Below are 17,500 nucleotides of genomic sequence, written 5' to 3'. Positions count from 1 at the left end.
CTGATCCTCTATAGAACAGTTTAGTCCATCTGAACATGTTCTCTCTCTGTTCCTCTATAGAACAGTTTAGTCCAGCTGAACATGTTCTCTCTCTGTTCCTCTATAGAACAGTTTAGTCCAGCTGAACATGTTCTCTGTTCCTCTATAGAACAGTTTAGTCCATCTGAACATGTTCTCTCTCTGTTCCTCTATAGAACAGTTTAGTCCAGCTGAACATGTTCTCTCTCTCTGTTCCTCTATAGAACAGTTTAGTCCAGCTGAACATGTTCTCTCTCTCTGTTCCTCTATAGAACAGTTTAGTCCAGCTGAACATGTTCTCTGTTCCTCTATAGAACAGTTTAGTCCAGCTGAACATGTTCTCTGTTCCTCTATAGAACAGTTTAGTCCAGCTGAACATGTTCTCTCTCTCTGTTCCTCTATAGAACAGTTTAGTCCAGCTGAACATGTTCTCTGTTCCTCTATAGAACAGTTTAGTCCAGCTGAACATGTTCTCTCTCTCTGTTCCTCTATAGAACAGTTTAGTCCAGCTGAACATGTTCTCTCTCTCTGTTCCTCTATAGAACAGTTTAGTCCAGCTGAACATGTTCTCTGTTCCTCTATAGAACAGTTTAGTCCAGCTGAACATGTTCTCTGTTCCTCTATAGAACAGTTTAGTCCAGCTGAACATGTTCTCTCTCTCTGTTCCTCTATAGAACAGTTTAGTCCAGCTGAACATGTTCTCTGTTCCTCTATAGAACAGTTTAGTCCATCTGAACATGTTCTCTCTCTGTTCCTCTATAGAACAGTTTAGTCCAGCTGAACATGTTCTCTCTCTCTGTTCCTCTATAGAACAGTTTAGTCCAGCTGAACATGTTCTCTCTCTCTGTTCCTCTATAGAACAGTTTAGTCCAGCTGAACATGTTCTCTCTCTCTGTTCCTCTATAGAACAGTTTAGTCCAGCTGAACATGTTCTCTGTTCCTCTATAGAACAGTTTAGTCCAGCTGAACATGTTCTCTCTCTCTGTTCCTCTATAGAACAGTTTAGTCCAGCTGAACATGTTCTCCCTCTCTCTGTTCCTCTATAGAACAGTTTAGTCCAGCTGAACATGTTCTCTCTCTGTTCCTCTATAGAACAGTTTAGTCCAGCTGAACATGTTCTCTGTTCCTCTATAGGACAGTTTAGTCCAGCTGAACATGTTCTCTCTCTGTTCCTCTATAGAACAGTTTAGTCCAGCTGAACATGTTCTCCCTCTCTCTGTTCCTCTATAGAACAGTTTAGTCCAGCTGAACATGTTCTCTCTCTCTGTTCCTCTATAGAACAGTTTAGTCCAGCTGAACATGTTCTCTCTCTCTCTCTCTGTTCCTCTATAGAACAGTTTAGTCCAGCTGAACATGTTCTCTCTCTGTTCCTCTATAGAACAGTTTAGTCCAGCTGAACATGTTCTCTGTTCCTCTATAGGACAGTTTAGTCCAGCTGAACATGTTCTCTCTCTCTGTTCCTCTATAGAACAGTTTAGTCCAGCTGAACATGTTCTCTCTCTCTGTTCCTCTATAGAACAGTTTAGTCCAGCTGAACATGTTCTCCCTCTCTCTGTTCCTCTATAGAACAGTTTAGTCCAGCTGAACATGTTCTCTCTCTGTTCCTCTATAGAACAGTTTAGTCCAGCTGAACATGTTCTCTCTCTCTGTTCCTCTATAGAACAGTTTAGTCCAGCTGAACATGTTCTCTCTCTGTTCCTCTATAGAACAGTTTAGTCCAGCTGAACATGTTCTCTCTCTCTGTTCCTCTATAGAACAGTTTAGTCCAGCTGAACATGTTTTCTGTTCCTTTATAGAACAGTTTAGTCCAGCTGAACATGTTCTCTCTCTCTCTCTCTCACTCTCTCTCTCTCTGTTCCTTTATAGAACAGTTTAGTCCAGCTGAACATGTTCTCTCTCTCTCTCTCTCTCTCTCTCTCTGTTCCTTTATAGAACAGTTTAGTCCAGCTGAACATGTTCTCTCTCTCTGTTCCTCTATAGAACAGTTTATTCCAGCTGAACATGTTTTCTGTTCCTCTATAGAACAGTTTAGTCCAGCTGAACATGTTCTCTCTCTCTCTGTTCCTCTATAGAACAGTTTAGTCCAGCTGAACATGTTCTCTCTCTCTCTCTCTCTCTGTTCCTCTATAGAACAGTTTAGTCCAGCTGAACATGTTCTCTGTTCCTCTATAGAACAGTTTAGTCCAGCTGAACATGTTCTCTCTCTGTTCCTCTATAGAACAGTTTAGTCCAGCTGAACATGTTCTCTCTCTCTGTTCCTCTATAGAACAGTTTAGTCCAGCTGAACATGTTCTCTCTCTGTTCCTCTATAGAACAGTTTAGTCCAGCTGAACATGTTCTCCCTCTCTCTGTTCCTCTATAGAACAGTTTAGTCCAGCTGAACATGTTCTCTGTTCCTCTATAGAACAGTTTAGTCCAGCTGAACATGTTCTCTCTCTCTGTTCCTCTATAGAACAGTTTAGTCCAGCTGAACATGTTCTCTGTTCCTCTATAGAACAGTTTAGTCCAGCTGAACATGTTCTCTCTCTCTGTTCCTCTATAGAACAGTTTAGTCCAGCTGAACATGTTCTCTGTTCCTCTATAGAACAGTTTAGTCCAGCTGAACATGTTCTCTCTCTCTGTTCCTCTATAGAACAGTTTAGTCCAGCTGAACATGTTCTCTGTTCCTCTATAGAACAGTTTAGTCCAGCTGAACATGTTCTCTCTCTCTGTTCCTCTATAGAACAGTTTAGTCCAGCTGAACATGTTCTCTGTTCCTCTATAGAACAGTTTAGTCCAGCTGAACATATTCTCTCTCTCTGTTCCTCTATAGAACAGTTTAGTCCAGCTGAACATGTTCTCTCTCTGTTCCTCTATAGAACAGTTTAGTCCAGCTGAACACGTTCTCTGTTCCTCTATAGAACAGTTTAGTCCAGCTGAACATGTTCTCTCTCTCTGTTCCTCTATAGAACAGTTTAGTCCAGCTGCCTGTGGAGGAACTGGACAGAATCCAGGAATACCTTCAGATCAGTGGACTAGCTCAACGGTAACAATACTCCTCCCTCCTCTCCTCTCCTCTCCTCTCCTCTCCTCTCCTCTCCTCTCCTCTCCTCTCCTCTCCTCTCTCCTCTCTTCTCTTCTTCTCTTCTCCTCCCCTCCTCTTTTCTCCTTTTCTCTTCTCACTTCTCTTTTCTCCTTTTCTCCTTCTACTCTCCTCTCCTTTTCTCCTCTCCTCTCCTCCTCTCCTTTTCTCCTCTCCTCTCCTTTTCTCCTCCTCTCCTCTCCTTTTCTCCTCTCCTCTCCTCTCCTCTCCTCTCCTCTCCTCTCCTCTCCTCTCCTCTCCTCTCCTCTCCTCTCCTCTCCTCTCCTCTTTCATTCTATTCAAAGGTACATTATCTTCCTATGTTAAAGCTACACTACATGACCAAAAGTATGTGGACACCTTCTTGTCGAACATCTCATTCCAAAACTATGGGCATTAATATGGAGTTGGTCCCCCTTTGCTGTTATAACAGCCTCCACTCTTCTGGGAAGACTTTCCACATTCTGCTGTATATATAGTGGATGAAGGGGTGTCCTGTATATATAGATTATGAAGGGGTATCCTCTATATATAGTGTATGAAGGGGTGTCCTGTATATATAGTGTATGAAGGGGTGTCCTCTATATATAGTGAATGAAGGGGTGTCCTGTATATATAGTGGATGAAGGGGTGTCCTGTATATATAGAGTATGAAGGGGTGTCCTGTATATATAGTGTATGAAGGGGTGTCCTCTATATATAGTGGATGAAGGGGTGTCCTCTATATATAGTGTATGAAGGGGTGTCCTGTATATATAGTGGATGAAGGGGTGTCCTGTATATATAGTGTATGAAGGGGTGTCCTGTATATATAGAGTATGAAGGGGTGTCCTGTATATATAGAGTATGAAGGGGTGTCCTGTATATATAGAGTATGAAGGGGTGTCCACATACTGCTAAATATATAGTGGATGAAGGGGTGTCCTGTATATATAGTGGATGAAGGGGTGTCCACAAACTGCTATATATATAGTGGATGAAGGGGTGTCCTGTATATATAGTGGATGAAGGGGTGTCCACATACTGCTATATATATAGTGGATGAAGGGGTGTCCTGTATATATAGTGGATGAAGGGGTGTCCTGTATATATAGTGGATGAAGGGGTGTCCTGTATATATAGTGTATGAAGGGGTGTCCTCTATATATAGTGTATGAAGGGGTGTCCTGTATATATAGAGTATGAAGGGGTGTCCTGTATATATAGTGTATGAAGGGGTGTCCTCTATATATAGTGTATGAAGGGGTGTCCTGTATATATAGTGGATGAAGGGGTGTCCTGTATATATAGTGGATGAAGGGGTGTCCTGTATATATAGTGGATGAAGGGGTGTCCTGTATATATAGTGGATGAAGGGGTGTCCTCTATATATAGTGTATGAAGGGGTGTCCTGTGTATATAGTGTATGAAGGGGTGTCCTCTATATATAGTGTATGAAGGGGTGTCCTCTATATATAGTGTATGAAGGGGTGTCCTGTATATATAGTGTATGAAGGGGTGTCCTGTGTATATAGTGTATGAAGGGGTGTCCTGTGTATATAGTGGATGAAGGGGTGTCCTGTATATGTAGTGTATGAAGGGGTGTCCTGTATATATAGTGTATTAAGGGGTGTCCACATTCTGCTGTATATATAGAGTATGAAGGGGTGTCCTGTGTATATAGTGGATGAAGGGGTGTCCTCTATATATAGTGTATGAAGGGGTGTCCTCTATATACAGTGTATGAAGGGGTGTCCTGTGTATATAGTGGATGAAGGGGTGTCCTCTATATATAGTGGATGAAGGGGTGTCCACATTCTGCTGTATATATAGAGTATGAAGGGGTGTCCTGTGTATATAGTGGATGAAGGGGTGTCCTCTATATATAGTGTATGAAGGGGTGTCCACATTCTGCTGTATATATAGAGTATGAAGGGGTGTCCTGTGTATATAGTGGATGAAGGGGTGTCCTCTATATATTAGTGTATGAAGGGGTGTCCTCTATATACAGTGTATGAAGGGGTGTCCTGTATATATAGTGAATGAAGGGGTGTCCTCTATATATAGTGAATGAAGGGGTGTCCTGTGTATATAGTGGATGAAGGGGTGTCCTCTATATATAGTGTATGAAGGGGTGTCCTCTATATATAGTGAATGAAGGGGTGTCCTCTATATATAGTGTATGAAGGGGTGTCCTCTATATATAGTGTATGAAGGGGTGTCCTGTATATATAGTGTATGAAGGGGTGTCCTCTATATATAGTGTATGAAGGGGTGTCCTCTATATATAGTGGATGAAGGGGTGTCCTCTATATATAGTGTATGAAGGGGTGTCCTCTATATATAGTGAATGAAGGGGTGTCCTGTATATATAGTGGATGAAGGGGTGTCCTCTATATATAGTGTATGAAGGGGTGTCCTCTATATATAGTGTATGAAGGGGTGTCCTCTATATATAGTGAATGAAGGGGTGTCCTCTATATATAGTGTATGAAGGGGTGTCCTGTATATATAGTGTATGAAGGGGTGTCCTGTGTATATAGTGTATGAAGGGGTGTCCTCTATATATTAGTGTATGAAGGGGTGTCCTCTATATACAGTGTATGAAGGGGTGTCCTGTATATATAGTGTATGAAGGGGTGTCCTGTGTATATAGTGGATGAAGGGGTGTCCTGTATATATAGTGTATGAAGGGGTGTCCTCTATATATAGTGAATGAAGGGGTGTCCTGTATATATAGTGGATGAAGGGGTGTCCTCTATATATAGTGTATGAAGGGGTGTCCTGTATATATAGTGTATGAAGGGGTGTCCTCTATATATAGTGAATGAAGGGGTGTCCTCTATATATAGTGTATGAAGGGGTGTCCTCTATATATAGTGTATGAAGGGGTGTCCTCTATATATAGTGTATGAAGGGGTGTCCTGTATATATAGATTATGAAGGGGTGTCCTCTATATATAGTGAATGAAGGGGTGTCCTGTATATATAGATTATGAAGGGGTATCCTCTATATATAGTGTATGAAGGGGTGTCCTGTGTATATAGTGGATGAAGGGGTGTCCTCTATATATAGTGTATGAAGGGGTGTCCTCTATATATATAGTGAATGAAGGGGTGTCCTGTATATATAGTGGATGAAGGGGTGTCCTCTATATATAGTGTATGAAGGGGTGTCCTGTATATATAGTGTATGAAGGGGTGTCCTCTATATATAGTGGATGAAGGGGTGTCCTCTATATATAGTGTATGAAGGGGTGTCCTGTATATATAGTGTATGAAGGGGTGTCCTGTATATATAGTGGATGAAGGGGTGTCCTGTATATATAGTGGATGAAGGGGTGTCCTGTGTATATAGTGGATGAAGGGGTGTCCTGTATATATAGTGTATGAAGGGGTGTCCTCTATATATAGTGTATTAAGGGGTGTCCACATTCTGCTGTATATATAGAGTATGAAGGGGTGTCCTGTGTATATAGTGGATGAAGGGGTGTCCTCTATATATAGTGTATGAAGGGGTGTCCTCTATATACAGTGTATGAAGGGGTGTCCTGTATATATAGTGGATGAAGGGGTGTCCTGTGTATATAGTGGATGAAGGGGTGTCCTCTATATATAGTGGATGAAGGGGTGTCCACATTCTGCTGTATATATAGAGTATGAAGGGGTGTCCTGTGTATATAGTGGATGAAGGGGTGTCCTGTATATATAGTGTATGAAGGGGTGTCCTGTGTATATAGTGGATGAAGGGGTGTCCTGTATATATAGTGGATTTTCCCAAGCTACTTTCCTAATGATATTTTTACCACAAAATGCTGGTGATGTTGTGTGATGTCATTTCCTGCCTCTTGTTGCTAGGCACCAGAGGTTCTACTCCCTGCTGGACAGGTTCCGAGCCTCCGTTGCCGAGGACACCAGCAGCCCCTCCCCTCCTGTGACATCACACCCCCTGGATGGGGAACCGCCACCTGCCCCTGAACTAGTCAAGGCTGACAAGGTGTGTGTATGTCACAGGAAATGTCACTAACTGTGTGTGTGTGTGTGTGTATTGTACTAACTGTGTGTGTGTGTCTTGTTCCAGGAGTGGTATGTTGCCTTGGTGATGTCCCAGTGCTGTCTCCGTGGTGACGGGTCGTTCCTGGAGACAACGGAACTCCTGACCAAACTACCTCCTGACGACCTCTCAACCATCATGAGTTGCAAGGTAACACACACACGCTCACGCACACACACACACACGCTCACACACACACTCACACACACTGACCTCTCTCTCTCCACCAGGACTTCAACCTGTCTCTCCTCTGTCCGTGTCTGAGTCTGGGGGTTCAGAGGTTAACCCGAGGTCAGGGGTCGTTGCTATTGGAGACGGCCCTGGCCGTGACGCTGGATCATCTGAGCGGGGTCACACAGCTACTTCCTGTTCCACACCGTTCCTTCCTGCCGCCGGCCAAACCTGACCCGGCCGAACCCTACTGGGACAACTTGGCTATCGTCTATGGTAAGAGTAACTCAAAAGGTTGTTGGTTCGAATCCTGAGCTGCGCTGAAAAATGGGAGGATCTGGCGACTAAAAGCCTTTCTGTTCGTCAGACTGAGTTTTTTAGACCTGGCCAGATTGTTCCATTCTGCCATTTAGCTGGCGAGGTCACGTCAGCCAACTACCAGCACAGGCAGTGTACGCCTCCCCCTGTCAATTATTATGTTGTTCTCTAGGTGGAGCAGGGCTCTACCCGCTCTATGTAGAGCTGTCTCAGTATCTGCTGTGTGTGTATTCTAGGTGGAGCAGGGCTCTACCCGCTCTATGTAGAGCTGTCTCAGTATCTGCTGTGTGTGTATTCTAGGTGGAGCAGGGCTCTACCCGCTCTATGTAGAGCTGTCTCAGTATCTGCTGTGTGTGTATTCTAGGTGGAGCAGGGCTCTACCCGCTCTATGTAGAGCTGTCTCAGTATCTGCTGTATGTTTATTCTAGGTGATGCAGGGCTCTACCCGCGGGTAATGTCTCTGTGTAGAGAGCTGTCTCAGTATCTGCTGTGTGTGTATTCTAGGTGAGGCTGGACTCTACCCGCGGGTGAGGTCTCAGTATCTGCTGTGTGTGTATTCTAGGTGAGGCTGGACTCTACCCGCGGGTGATGTCTCAGTATCTGCTGTGTGTGTATTCTAGGTGAGGCTGGACTCTACCCGCGGGTGATGTCTCAGTATCTGCTGTGTGTGTATTCTAGGTGAGGCTGGACTCTACCCGCTCTATGTAGAGCTGTCTCAGTAGCTGCTGTGTGTGTATTCTAGGTGAGGCTGGACTCTACCCGCGGGTGAGGTCTCAGTATCTGCTGTGTGTGTATTCTAGGTGAGGCTGAACTCTACCCGCGGGTGAGGTCTCAGTATCTGCTGTGTGTGTATTCTAGGTGAGGCTGAACTCTACCTACGGGTGATGTCTCAGTATCTGCTGTGTGTGTATTCTAGGTGAGGCTGGACTCTACCTACGGGTGATGTCTCAGTATCTGCTGTGTGTGTATTCTAGGTGAGGCTGGACTCTACCCGCGGGTGATGTCTCTGTGTAGAGCGCTGTCTCAGTATCTGCTGTGTGTGGGTCAGCTTCCTTCCCCTCTGCAAATCCCTGAAGACAAACAACATCTCATCACCACCTTCACCACCATGGCTACTGAGGTAAGAAGCTTATAATCCCTGACCTCTAACCCTTGACCCTGGCCAATGAGAAAATACTTGGAAGTGTTTTTTTTGTGTAAAACATGTTATATATTTTTTTAATTAATTTTAGGGAAACATTTCAATGTATAAACCACTATAACCAGATATAGAGTATGTAGAAGAGATAATGGACCAGATATAGAGTATGTAGAAGAGATAATGGACTTTATTTATTTGGTAATAATATTATCTTTGAGAAATAAAAATCACCTAAATTAAAGTGGAGAACTGAAAGTTCCCCCCAAAACGGTGAATTTAGCGCTATGGATTTAATTGTTATGTTTGAGCTGAAGGACACAGCATCAGCCATGACAACATGCACATCAGCCATGACAACATGCACATCATCCATGACAACATGCACGTCAGCCATGACAACATGCACATCAGCCATGACAACATGCACGTCAGCCATGACAACATGCACGTCAGCCATGACAACATGCACGTCAGCCATGACAACATGCACGTCAGCCATGACAACATGCACATCAGCCATGACAACATGCACATCAGCAATGACAACATGCACATCAGCCATGACAGCATGCACATCAGCCATGACAGCATGCACATCAGCCATGACAACATGCACATCAGCCATGACAACATGCACATCAGCAACATGCACGTCAGCCATGACAGCATCCACATCAGCCATGACAGCAGCATGCACATCAGCCATGACAGCATGCACATCAGCCATGACAACATGCACATCAGCCATGACAACATGCACATCAGCCGTGACAGCATGCACATCAGCCATGACAGCATGCACATCAGCCATGACAGCATGCACATCAGCCATGACAGCATGCACATCAGCCATGACAGCATGCACATCAGCCATGACAACATGCACATTAGCCATGACAGCATGCACGTCAGCCATGACAGCATGCACGTCAGCCATGACAACATGCACGTCAGCCATGACAACATGCACGTCAGCCATGACAACATGCACGTCAGCCATGACAACATGCACGTCAGCCATGACAACATGCACGTCAGCCATGACAACATGCACGTCAGCCATGACAACATGCACGTCAGCCATGACAACATGCACATCAGCCATGACAACATGCACATCAGCCATGACAACATGCACATCAGCCATGACAACATGCACATCAGCCATGACAACATGCACATCAGCCATGACAGCATGCACATCAGCCATGACAGCATGCACATCAGCCATGACAACATGCACATCAGCCATGACAACATGCACATCAGCCATGACAACATGCACATCAGCAACATGCACATCAGCCATGACAGCATGCACATCAGCCATGACAGCATGCACCTCAGCAACATGCACATCAGCCATGACAACATGCACATCAGCCATGACAGCATGCACATCGGCCATGACAGCATGCACATCAGCCATGACAGCATGCACATCGGCCATGACAGCATGCACATCAGCCATGACAACATGCACATCAGCCACGACAACATGCACATCAGCAACATGCACGTCAGCCATGACAGCATGCACATCAGCCATGACAGCATGCACATCAGCCGTGACAACATGCACATCAGCCGTGACAACATGCACATCAGCCGTGACAGCATGCACATCAGCCGTGACAGCATGCACATCAGCCGTGACAGCATGCACATCAGCCATGACAACATGCACATCAGCCATGACAGCATGCACATCGGCCATGACAGCATGCACATCAGCCATGACAGCATGCACATCGGCCATGACAGCATGCACGTCAGCCATGACAACATGCACATCAGCCATGACAACATGCACATCAGCCATGACAACATGCACATCATCGACCAAAAGTAGCTTTTAAAACGCCACCATTTTCTCTCATCTCCATGGAGACGTTTCTAGAATTGCAGGAAATTTGCTTAAAACTTTGAACAAGATGAGGGCGGGGCCTCTCGCCCACCACCTAAGCCCCGTTTTCATCCAGAATAAACCCTGCTTCATGGTGTCTCTCTCTCTCTCTAGTTGGTGGTCTGGCGTGTTCTCCAGGACAGTGTTCCTCTGAGTGTTGACCTGCAGGGGGCTCTGTCCTGTCTGTGTCTGGCCCTGCAACAACCCTGTGTCTGGAACACACTGTCTACAGCCCCGTACAAAACACACACCTGCTCTATCATACACTGTCTACGACTACTCATCACTGCAGGTTAGTGTGTGAAGGAGAGAGGGAATGAACCTGGCCACAATTAGTGGATTTGCATGTGGTGTGACTAAACCTTAATTATAAACTGGATGGTTTGAGCCCTGAATGCTGATTGGCTGACAGCCGTGGTATGATAAAACATGTGTTTTTACTGCTCTAATTACGTTGGTAACCAGGTTATTATAGCAATAAGACACCTCAGGGGGTTAGTAGGACAGTATCTTGCCAGTATACCACAGTTAACGGCTGTATCCAGGCACTCCGTGTTGTGTCGTGCTTAAGAACAGCCCTTAGCCGTGGTATATTGGCCATATACCCCACCCCCTCTGGCCTTACTGCCTGAATGACTTCTAGGTTTTTCCTCTGCTGCCAATGTGTTATTACACATCCAACTAAAGTATTCAACTCCCTCTCCTCTACCTCCCTCTCTCTCTCCTCTCCTCTACCTCTTTCTCTCTCTTTACCTCTCTCTCTCCTCTACCTCTCTCTCTCTCTCTCTCCTTTCCCTCCCTTTACCTCTCTTCCCTCCCCCCCTTTGCCTCTCTCCCTCCTCTCACCCCTTTGTCTCTCTCTCTCCTCTACCTCTCTCTCTCTCTCTCCTCTCCTCTCCCTCTCTCTCTCCTCTCCTCTCCCTCTCTCTCCTCTACCGCTCCTTCCCTCTCTCCCTCTCTCTCTCCTCTACCTCTTTCTCTCTCCTCTCCTTTCCCTCCCTTTACCTCTCTTCCCTCCCCCCTTTGCCTCTCTCCCTCCTCTCACCCCCTTTGTCTCTCTCTCTCTCTCTCTCTCTCTCTCTCCTCTCCTCTCCTCTCCTCTCCTCTCCTCTCCTCTCCTCTCCTCTCCTCTCCTCTCCTCTCCTCTCCTCTCCTCTCCTCTCCCCTCTCTAGTGGCAGTAGGTCCAGGTGACCATCTGTTACATCCAGGGAGGAAGAGAACCACCGGTTCAGATGGTGACTCAGACCAGGTCCACTCTCCAAACACTGACAGTAAGTGATATGGTTGTTGTTGTGTTTCCATTATCATTTTAGTCCGTCACTCTCAGTGAGTTAGATCATGCTTCATCATTGTTAAATCTTCTTACTAGTGGCTACTAATACAGTCTGTTAGCTTTCTGTGTTTTAATGTCCATTACATGTGTTAAGTGTTATCTCTAATGTGTTATCTCTAATGTGTTATCTCTAATGTGTTATCTCTAATGTGTTATCTCTAATGTGTTATCTCTAATGTGTTATCTCTAATGTGTTATCTCTGTGTTATCTCTGTGTTATCTCTAATGTGTTATCTCTAATGTGTTATCTCTAATGTGTTATCTCTAATGTGTTATATCTAATGTGTTATCTCTGTGTTATCTATAATGTGTTATCTCTGTGTTATCTCTAATGTGTTATCTCTAATGTGTTATCTCTAATGTGTTATCTCTGTGTTATCTCTAATGTGTTATCTCTGTGTTATCTCTGTGTTATCTCTAATGTGTTATCTCTGTGTTATCTCTAATGTGTTATCTCTAATGTGTTATCTCTAATGTGTTATCTCTGTGTTATCTCTAATGTGTTATCTCTGTGTTATCTCTAATGTATTATCTCTAATGTGTTATCTCTGTGTTATCTCTAATGTGTTATCTCTAATGTGTTATCTCTGTGTTATCTCTAATGTGTGTTCCAGACGTGTGTGAGCGACGGTCGTGTGAGATCATGGCTGAGCTGGTGGAAGGTCTCCAGAGCGTTCTGTCTCTGGGTCACCATAGAAACAGCGGAATCCCAGCCTTCCTCACGCCGATGCTCCGAAACATCATCATCAGTCTGTCCAGACTACCGCTGGTCAACAGCTACACTAGAGTGCCCCCCCTGGTCAGTCACTGGTCAACAGCTACACTAGAGTGCCCCCCCTGGTCAGTCACTGGTCAACAGCTACACTAGAGTCCGTCCGTCCCCCCCCTGGTCAGTCACTGGTCAACAGCTACACTAGAGTACCCCCCCCCCCCCCCTGGTCAGTCACTGGTCAACAGCTACACTAGAGTACCCCCCCCCCCTGGTCAGTCACTGGTCAACAGCTACACTAGAGTACCCCCCCCCCCTGGTCAGTCACTGGTCAACAGCTATAGGTGTGGAAGCTGGGCTGGTCCCCTGTAACGTGTCTGTGTGTAACCTCTAGGTGTGGAAGCTGGGCTGGTCCCCTGTAACGTGTCTGTGTGTCACCTCTAGGTGTGGAAGCTGGGCTGGTCCCCTGTAACGTGTCTGTGTGTAACCTCTAGGTGTGGAAGCTGGGCTGGTCCCCTGTAACGTGTCTGTGTGTAACCTCTAGGTGTGGAAGCTGGGCTGGTCCCCTGTAACGTGTCTGTGTGTCACCTCTGTAGGTGTGGAAGCTGGGCTGGTCCCCTGTAACGTGTCTGTGTGTCACCTCTAGGTGTGGAAGCTGGGCTGGTCCCCTGTAACGTGTCTGTGTGTAACCTCTCTAGGTGTGGAAGCTGGGCTGGTCCCCTGTAACGTGTCTGTGTGTCACCTCTAGGTGTGGAAGCTGGGCTGGTCCCCTGTAACGTGTCTGTGTGTCACCTCTAGGTGTGGAAGCTGGGCTGGTCCCCTGTAACGTGTCTGTGTGTCACCTCTAGGTGTGGAAGCTGGGCTGGTCCCCTGTAACGTGTCTGTGTGTAACCTCTCTAGGTGTGGAAGCTGGGCTGGTCCCCTGTAACGTGTCTGTGTGTCACCTCTGTAGGTGTGGAAGCTGGGCTGGTCCCCTGTAACGTGTCTGTGTGTCACCTCTCTAGGTGTGGAAGCTGGGCTGGTCCCCTGTAACGTGTCTGTGTGTCACCTCTGTAGGTGTGGAAGCTGGGCTGGTCCCCTGTAACGTGTCTGTGTGTAACCTCTCTAGGTGTGGAAGCTGGGCTGGTCCCCTGTAACGTGTCTGTGTGTCACCTCTAGGTGTGGAAGCTGGGCTGGTCCCCTGTAACGTGTCTGTGTGTCACCTCTGTAGGTGTGGAAGCTGGGCTGGTCCCCTGTAACGTGTCTGTGTGTAACCTCTAGGTGTGGAAGCTGGGCTGGTCCCCTGTAACGTGTCTGTGTGTCACCTCTAGGTGTGGAAGCTGGGCTGGTCCCCTGTAACGTGTCTGTGTGTAACCTCTAGGTGTGGAAGCTGGGCTGGTCCCCTGTAACGTGTCTGTGTGTAACCTCTAGGTGTGGAAGCTGGGCTGGTCCCCTGTAACGTGTCTGTGTGTAACCTCTAGGTGTGGAAGCTGGGCTGGTCCCCTGTAACGTGTCTGTGTGTCACCTCTAGGTGTGGAAGCTGGGCTGGTCCCCTGTAACGTGTCTGTGTGTCACCTCTGTATGTGTGGAAGCTGGGCTGGTCCCCTGTAACGTGTCTGTGTGTAACCTCTCTAGGTGTGGAAGCTGGGCTGGTCCCCTGTAACGTGTCTGTGTGTCACCTCTGTAGGTGTGGAAGCTGGGCTGGTCCCCTGTAACGTGTCTGTGTGTCACCTCTAGGTGTGGAAGCAGGGCTGGTCCCCTGTAACGTGTCTGTGTGTAACCTCTCTAGGTGTGGAAGCTGGGCTGGTCCCCTGTAACGTGTCTGTGTGTCACCTCTAGGTGTGGAAGCTGGGCTGGTCCCCTGTAACGTGTCTGTGTGTCACCTCTAGGTGTGGAAGCTGGGCTGGTCCCCTGTAACGTGTCTGTGTGTCACCTCTGTAGGTGTGGAAGCTGGGCTGGTCCCCTGTAACGTGTCTGTGTGTAACCTCTAGGTGTGGAAGCTGGGCTGGTCCCCTGTAACGTGTCTGTGTGTCACCTCTAGGTGTGGAAGCTGGGCTGGTCCCCTGTAACATGTATGTGTGTCACCTCTGTAGGTGTGGAAGCTGGGCTGGTCCCCTGTAACGTGTCTGTGTGTAACCTCTAGGTGTGGAAGCTGGGCTGGTCCCCTCGGCCAGGGGGAGAGTTCGGTACCACCCTTCCTGAGATCCCTGTAGAGTTCCTGCAGGAGAAGGACGTGTTCAGGGAGTTCCTCTATCGCATCAACACACTGGGTGAGAGGTCCAGGTGGTTATAACCTGCTATGTCATTGTTATAGAGGTCTATTCCACATCTACAGTCGACTGTTAGACTGATCCTTTAGGTGTTTCTAACCTGTAGTCTGAACATGTGTGGTATTCAGGCTGGAGCAGTAGGACCCAGTTTGAAGAGACCTGGGCCACACTGCTGGGAGTTCTGGTCACTCAACCCATCTCTATGGACCAGGAGGAGGAGAGGGAACAGGAGGTGCATACACACACACGCAGCATACCACACACACACCACACCACACACACACACACACACACCTCTCTGTCTCTCTCTCTATCTCTTTGTCTCTCTCTCTCTTTGTCTCTCTCTCTCTGTCTCTCTCTGCCTCTCTCTCTCTCTCTCTCTCTCTCTCTCTCTCTCTCAATTCAATTCAAGGGGTTTTATTGACATGGGAAACATATGTTAACATCGGCAAAATAGTCGCTTACCTTTGATGATCTTCGGATGTTTGCACTCACGAGACTCCCAGTGACACCATTTGGTTGGCGCGTTTTGTTCAGAAATCCACAGGCTCGTCACGACGGGGCAGACGAAAAATTCCAAATAGTATCCGTTAAGTTCGTAGAAACATGTCAAACGTTTTTTTATAATCAATCCTCAGGTTGTTTTTATAATAAATAATCAATAATATTTCAGCGGGACTTTTCAATACGAGAGAGAAAGAAAAGGTCTACACTAGAGTTCCCTCCCCCCTCCCCTGGCGTGCGCGCAAATCTGAGGACATCTGGCTATCCACTGGCACGATGTGATCATTCTCGCTCATTTTTTCAGAATAAAAGGCTGAAACTATGTCTAAAGACTGTTGACACCTTGTGGAAGCCACAGGGAAAGGAATCTGGTTGATATCCCTTTAAATGGGGGATAGGCTTGCAATGGAAAAAGAGTAGTTTCAGAAAAACAGCTCTTCCTGGATGGATTTTCCTCAGGGGTTTGCCTGCAATATCAGTTCTGTTATACTCACAGACAATATTTTGACAGTTTTGGAAATTTTAGTGTTTTCTATCCTAATCTGCCAATTATATGCATATTCTAGCTTCTGGGCCTGAGAAATAGGCCATTTACTTTGGGCATGTTTTTCATCCAAACATCAAAATACTGCCCCCTAGCCTAAAGAGGTTTTGTTGGATTTACAATGGTTTTTGTCCCTCTGTCGCTCATTTTTTCTCTGTCTCTCTCTCTCTCTGTCTCTCTCTCTGTCTCTGTCTCTCTCTCTGTCTCTCTCTCTCTCTCTCTCTCTGTCTCTCTATGTCTCTCTCTGTCTCTCTGTCTCTCTGTCTCTCTGTCTCTCTGTCTCTCTCGCTCTCTCTCTGTCTCTCTCTCTCTCTCTCTGTCTCTCTCTCTCTCTCTCTCTCTCTCTCTCTCTGTCTCTCTCTGTCTCTCTCTGTCTCTCTCTCTCTCTCTCTCTCTCTGTCTCTCTGTCTCTGTGTGTGTTGAACAGGAGGACTTGGAGCGTACCCAGTTGAATGTGTTAGCGGTCCAGGCCATCACGTCTCTTGTTCTGAGTTCCATGACTCTCCCTACTGCCGGAAACCCTACTGTCTCCTGTCTGGAACAACAGCCGAGAAACAAGACCCTTAAAGTCCTGGACACACGGTACACACACACACTGGTCTCTGGGTTCTGGACTCTGGGTTCTGGGCTCTGGGTTCTAGTCTCTGGGTTCTGGTCTCTGGGTTCTGGTCTCTGGGTTCTGGGCTCTGGGTTCTAGTCTCTGGGTTCTGGGCTCTGGGTTCTGGGCTCTGGGTTCTGGTCTCTGTCTGTAAATCTGACCCAATTATCAGGCTACCCCATTATACACACCCACACCAAGCAACAGAAGCCTAAAATACCACAGACTTCAGATTGTGTCACTTTGTAGAATGGCTTTTCCTCTCATACTATATTCATACTGACAGGAGAACTAGTTATTCCTGACATTGCGGTGGTCTGGTCTTCCCTTCAGGTTTGGCAGGAAGTTGTCAGTGATCAGAGGAGCCGTGGAGAGAGAGATCCAGGCCATGGTGTCGAAGAGAGACAACGTACACACACACCACCCCTACCACACCTGGGACCCTGTCCCCTCCCTGTCTGCTGTCTCACCAGGTAACACACCTGGGACCCTGTCCCCTCCCTGTCTCACCAGGTAACACACCTGGTACCCTGTCCCCTCCCTGTCTGCTGTCTGACCAGGTAACACACCTGGGACCCTGTCCCCTCCCTGTCTGCTGTCTCACCAGGTAACACACCTGGTACCCTGTCCCGTCCCTGTCTCACCAGGTAACACACCTGGTACCCTGTCCCCTCCCTGTCTGCTGTCTCACCAGGTAACACACCTGGTACCCTGTCCCCTCCCTGTCTGCTGTCTCACCAGGTAACACACCTGGTACCCTGTCCCCTCCCTGTCTGCTGTCTCACCAGGTAACACACCTGGTACCCTGTCCCGTCCCTGTCTGCTGTCTCACCAGGTAACACACCTGGTACCCTGTCCCGTCCCTGTCTCACCAGGTAACACACCTGGTACCCTGTCCCCTCCCTGTCTCACCA

At 47.0% G+C, this 17,500-nt stretch overlaps 1 protein-coding gene across 1 annotated transcript in view; it reads left to right on the top strand.

Annotated features, from left to right (window-relative positions):
• The window catches only part of LOC110511504 (huntingtin), a 158,835-nt gene that overhangs the window by 122,445 nt on the left and 18,890 nt on the right, over nt 1–17,500 (top strand). The window contains exons 46-57 of the mRNA XM_090209895.1: nt 2,967–3,043; nt 6,917–7,055; nt 7,140–7,262; nt 7,343–7,559; nt 8,576–8,721; nt 10,763–10,940; nt 11,822–11,920; nt 12,597–12,781; nt 14,814–14,940; nt 15,069–15,172; nt 16,416–16,570; nt 16,920–17,059. Of these exons, the coding sequence (XP_090066021.1) occupies nt 2,967–3,043; nt 6,917–7,055; nt 7,140–7,262; nt 7,343–7,559; nt 8,576–8,721; nt 10,763–10,940; nt 11,822–11,920; nt 12,597–12,781; nt 14,814–14,940; nt 15,069–15,172; nt 16,416–16,570; nt 16,920–17,059 (1,690 nt within the window). The remainder of the gene's footprint in view (nt 1–2,966; nt 3,044–6,916; nt 7,056–7,139; nt 7,263–7,342; nt 7,560–8,575; nt 8,722–10,762; nt 10,941–11,821; nt 11,921–12,596; nt 12,782–14,813; nt 14,941–15,068; nt 15,173–16,415; nt 16,571–16,919; nt 17,060–17,500) is intronic.

Source organism: Oncorhynchus mykiss, chromosome 19, assembly GCF_057628025.1.
Source record: "Oncorhynchus mykiss isolate SJ-2025 chromosome 19, ASM5762802v1, whole genome shotgun sequence".
NCBI lineage: Eukaryota > Metazoa > Chordata > Actinopteri > Salmoniformes > Salmonidae > Oncorhynchus > Oncorhynchus mykiss.
Note: the sequence above shows the minus strand (reverse complement) of the source record. Positions and strands in the feature narration are given on the sequence as shown.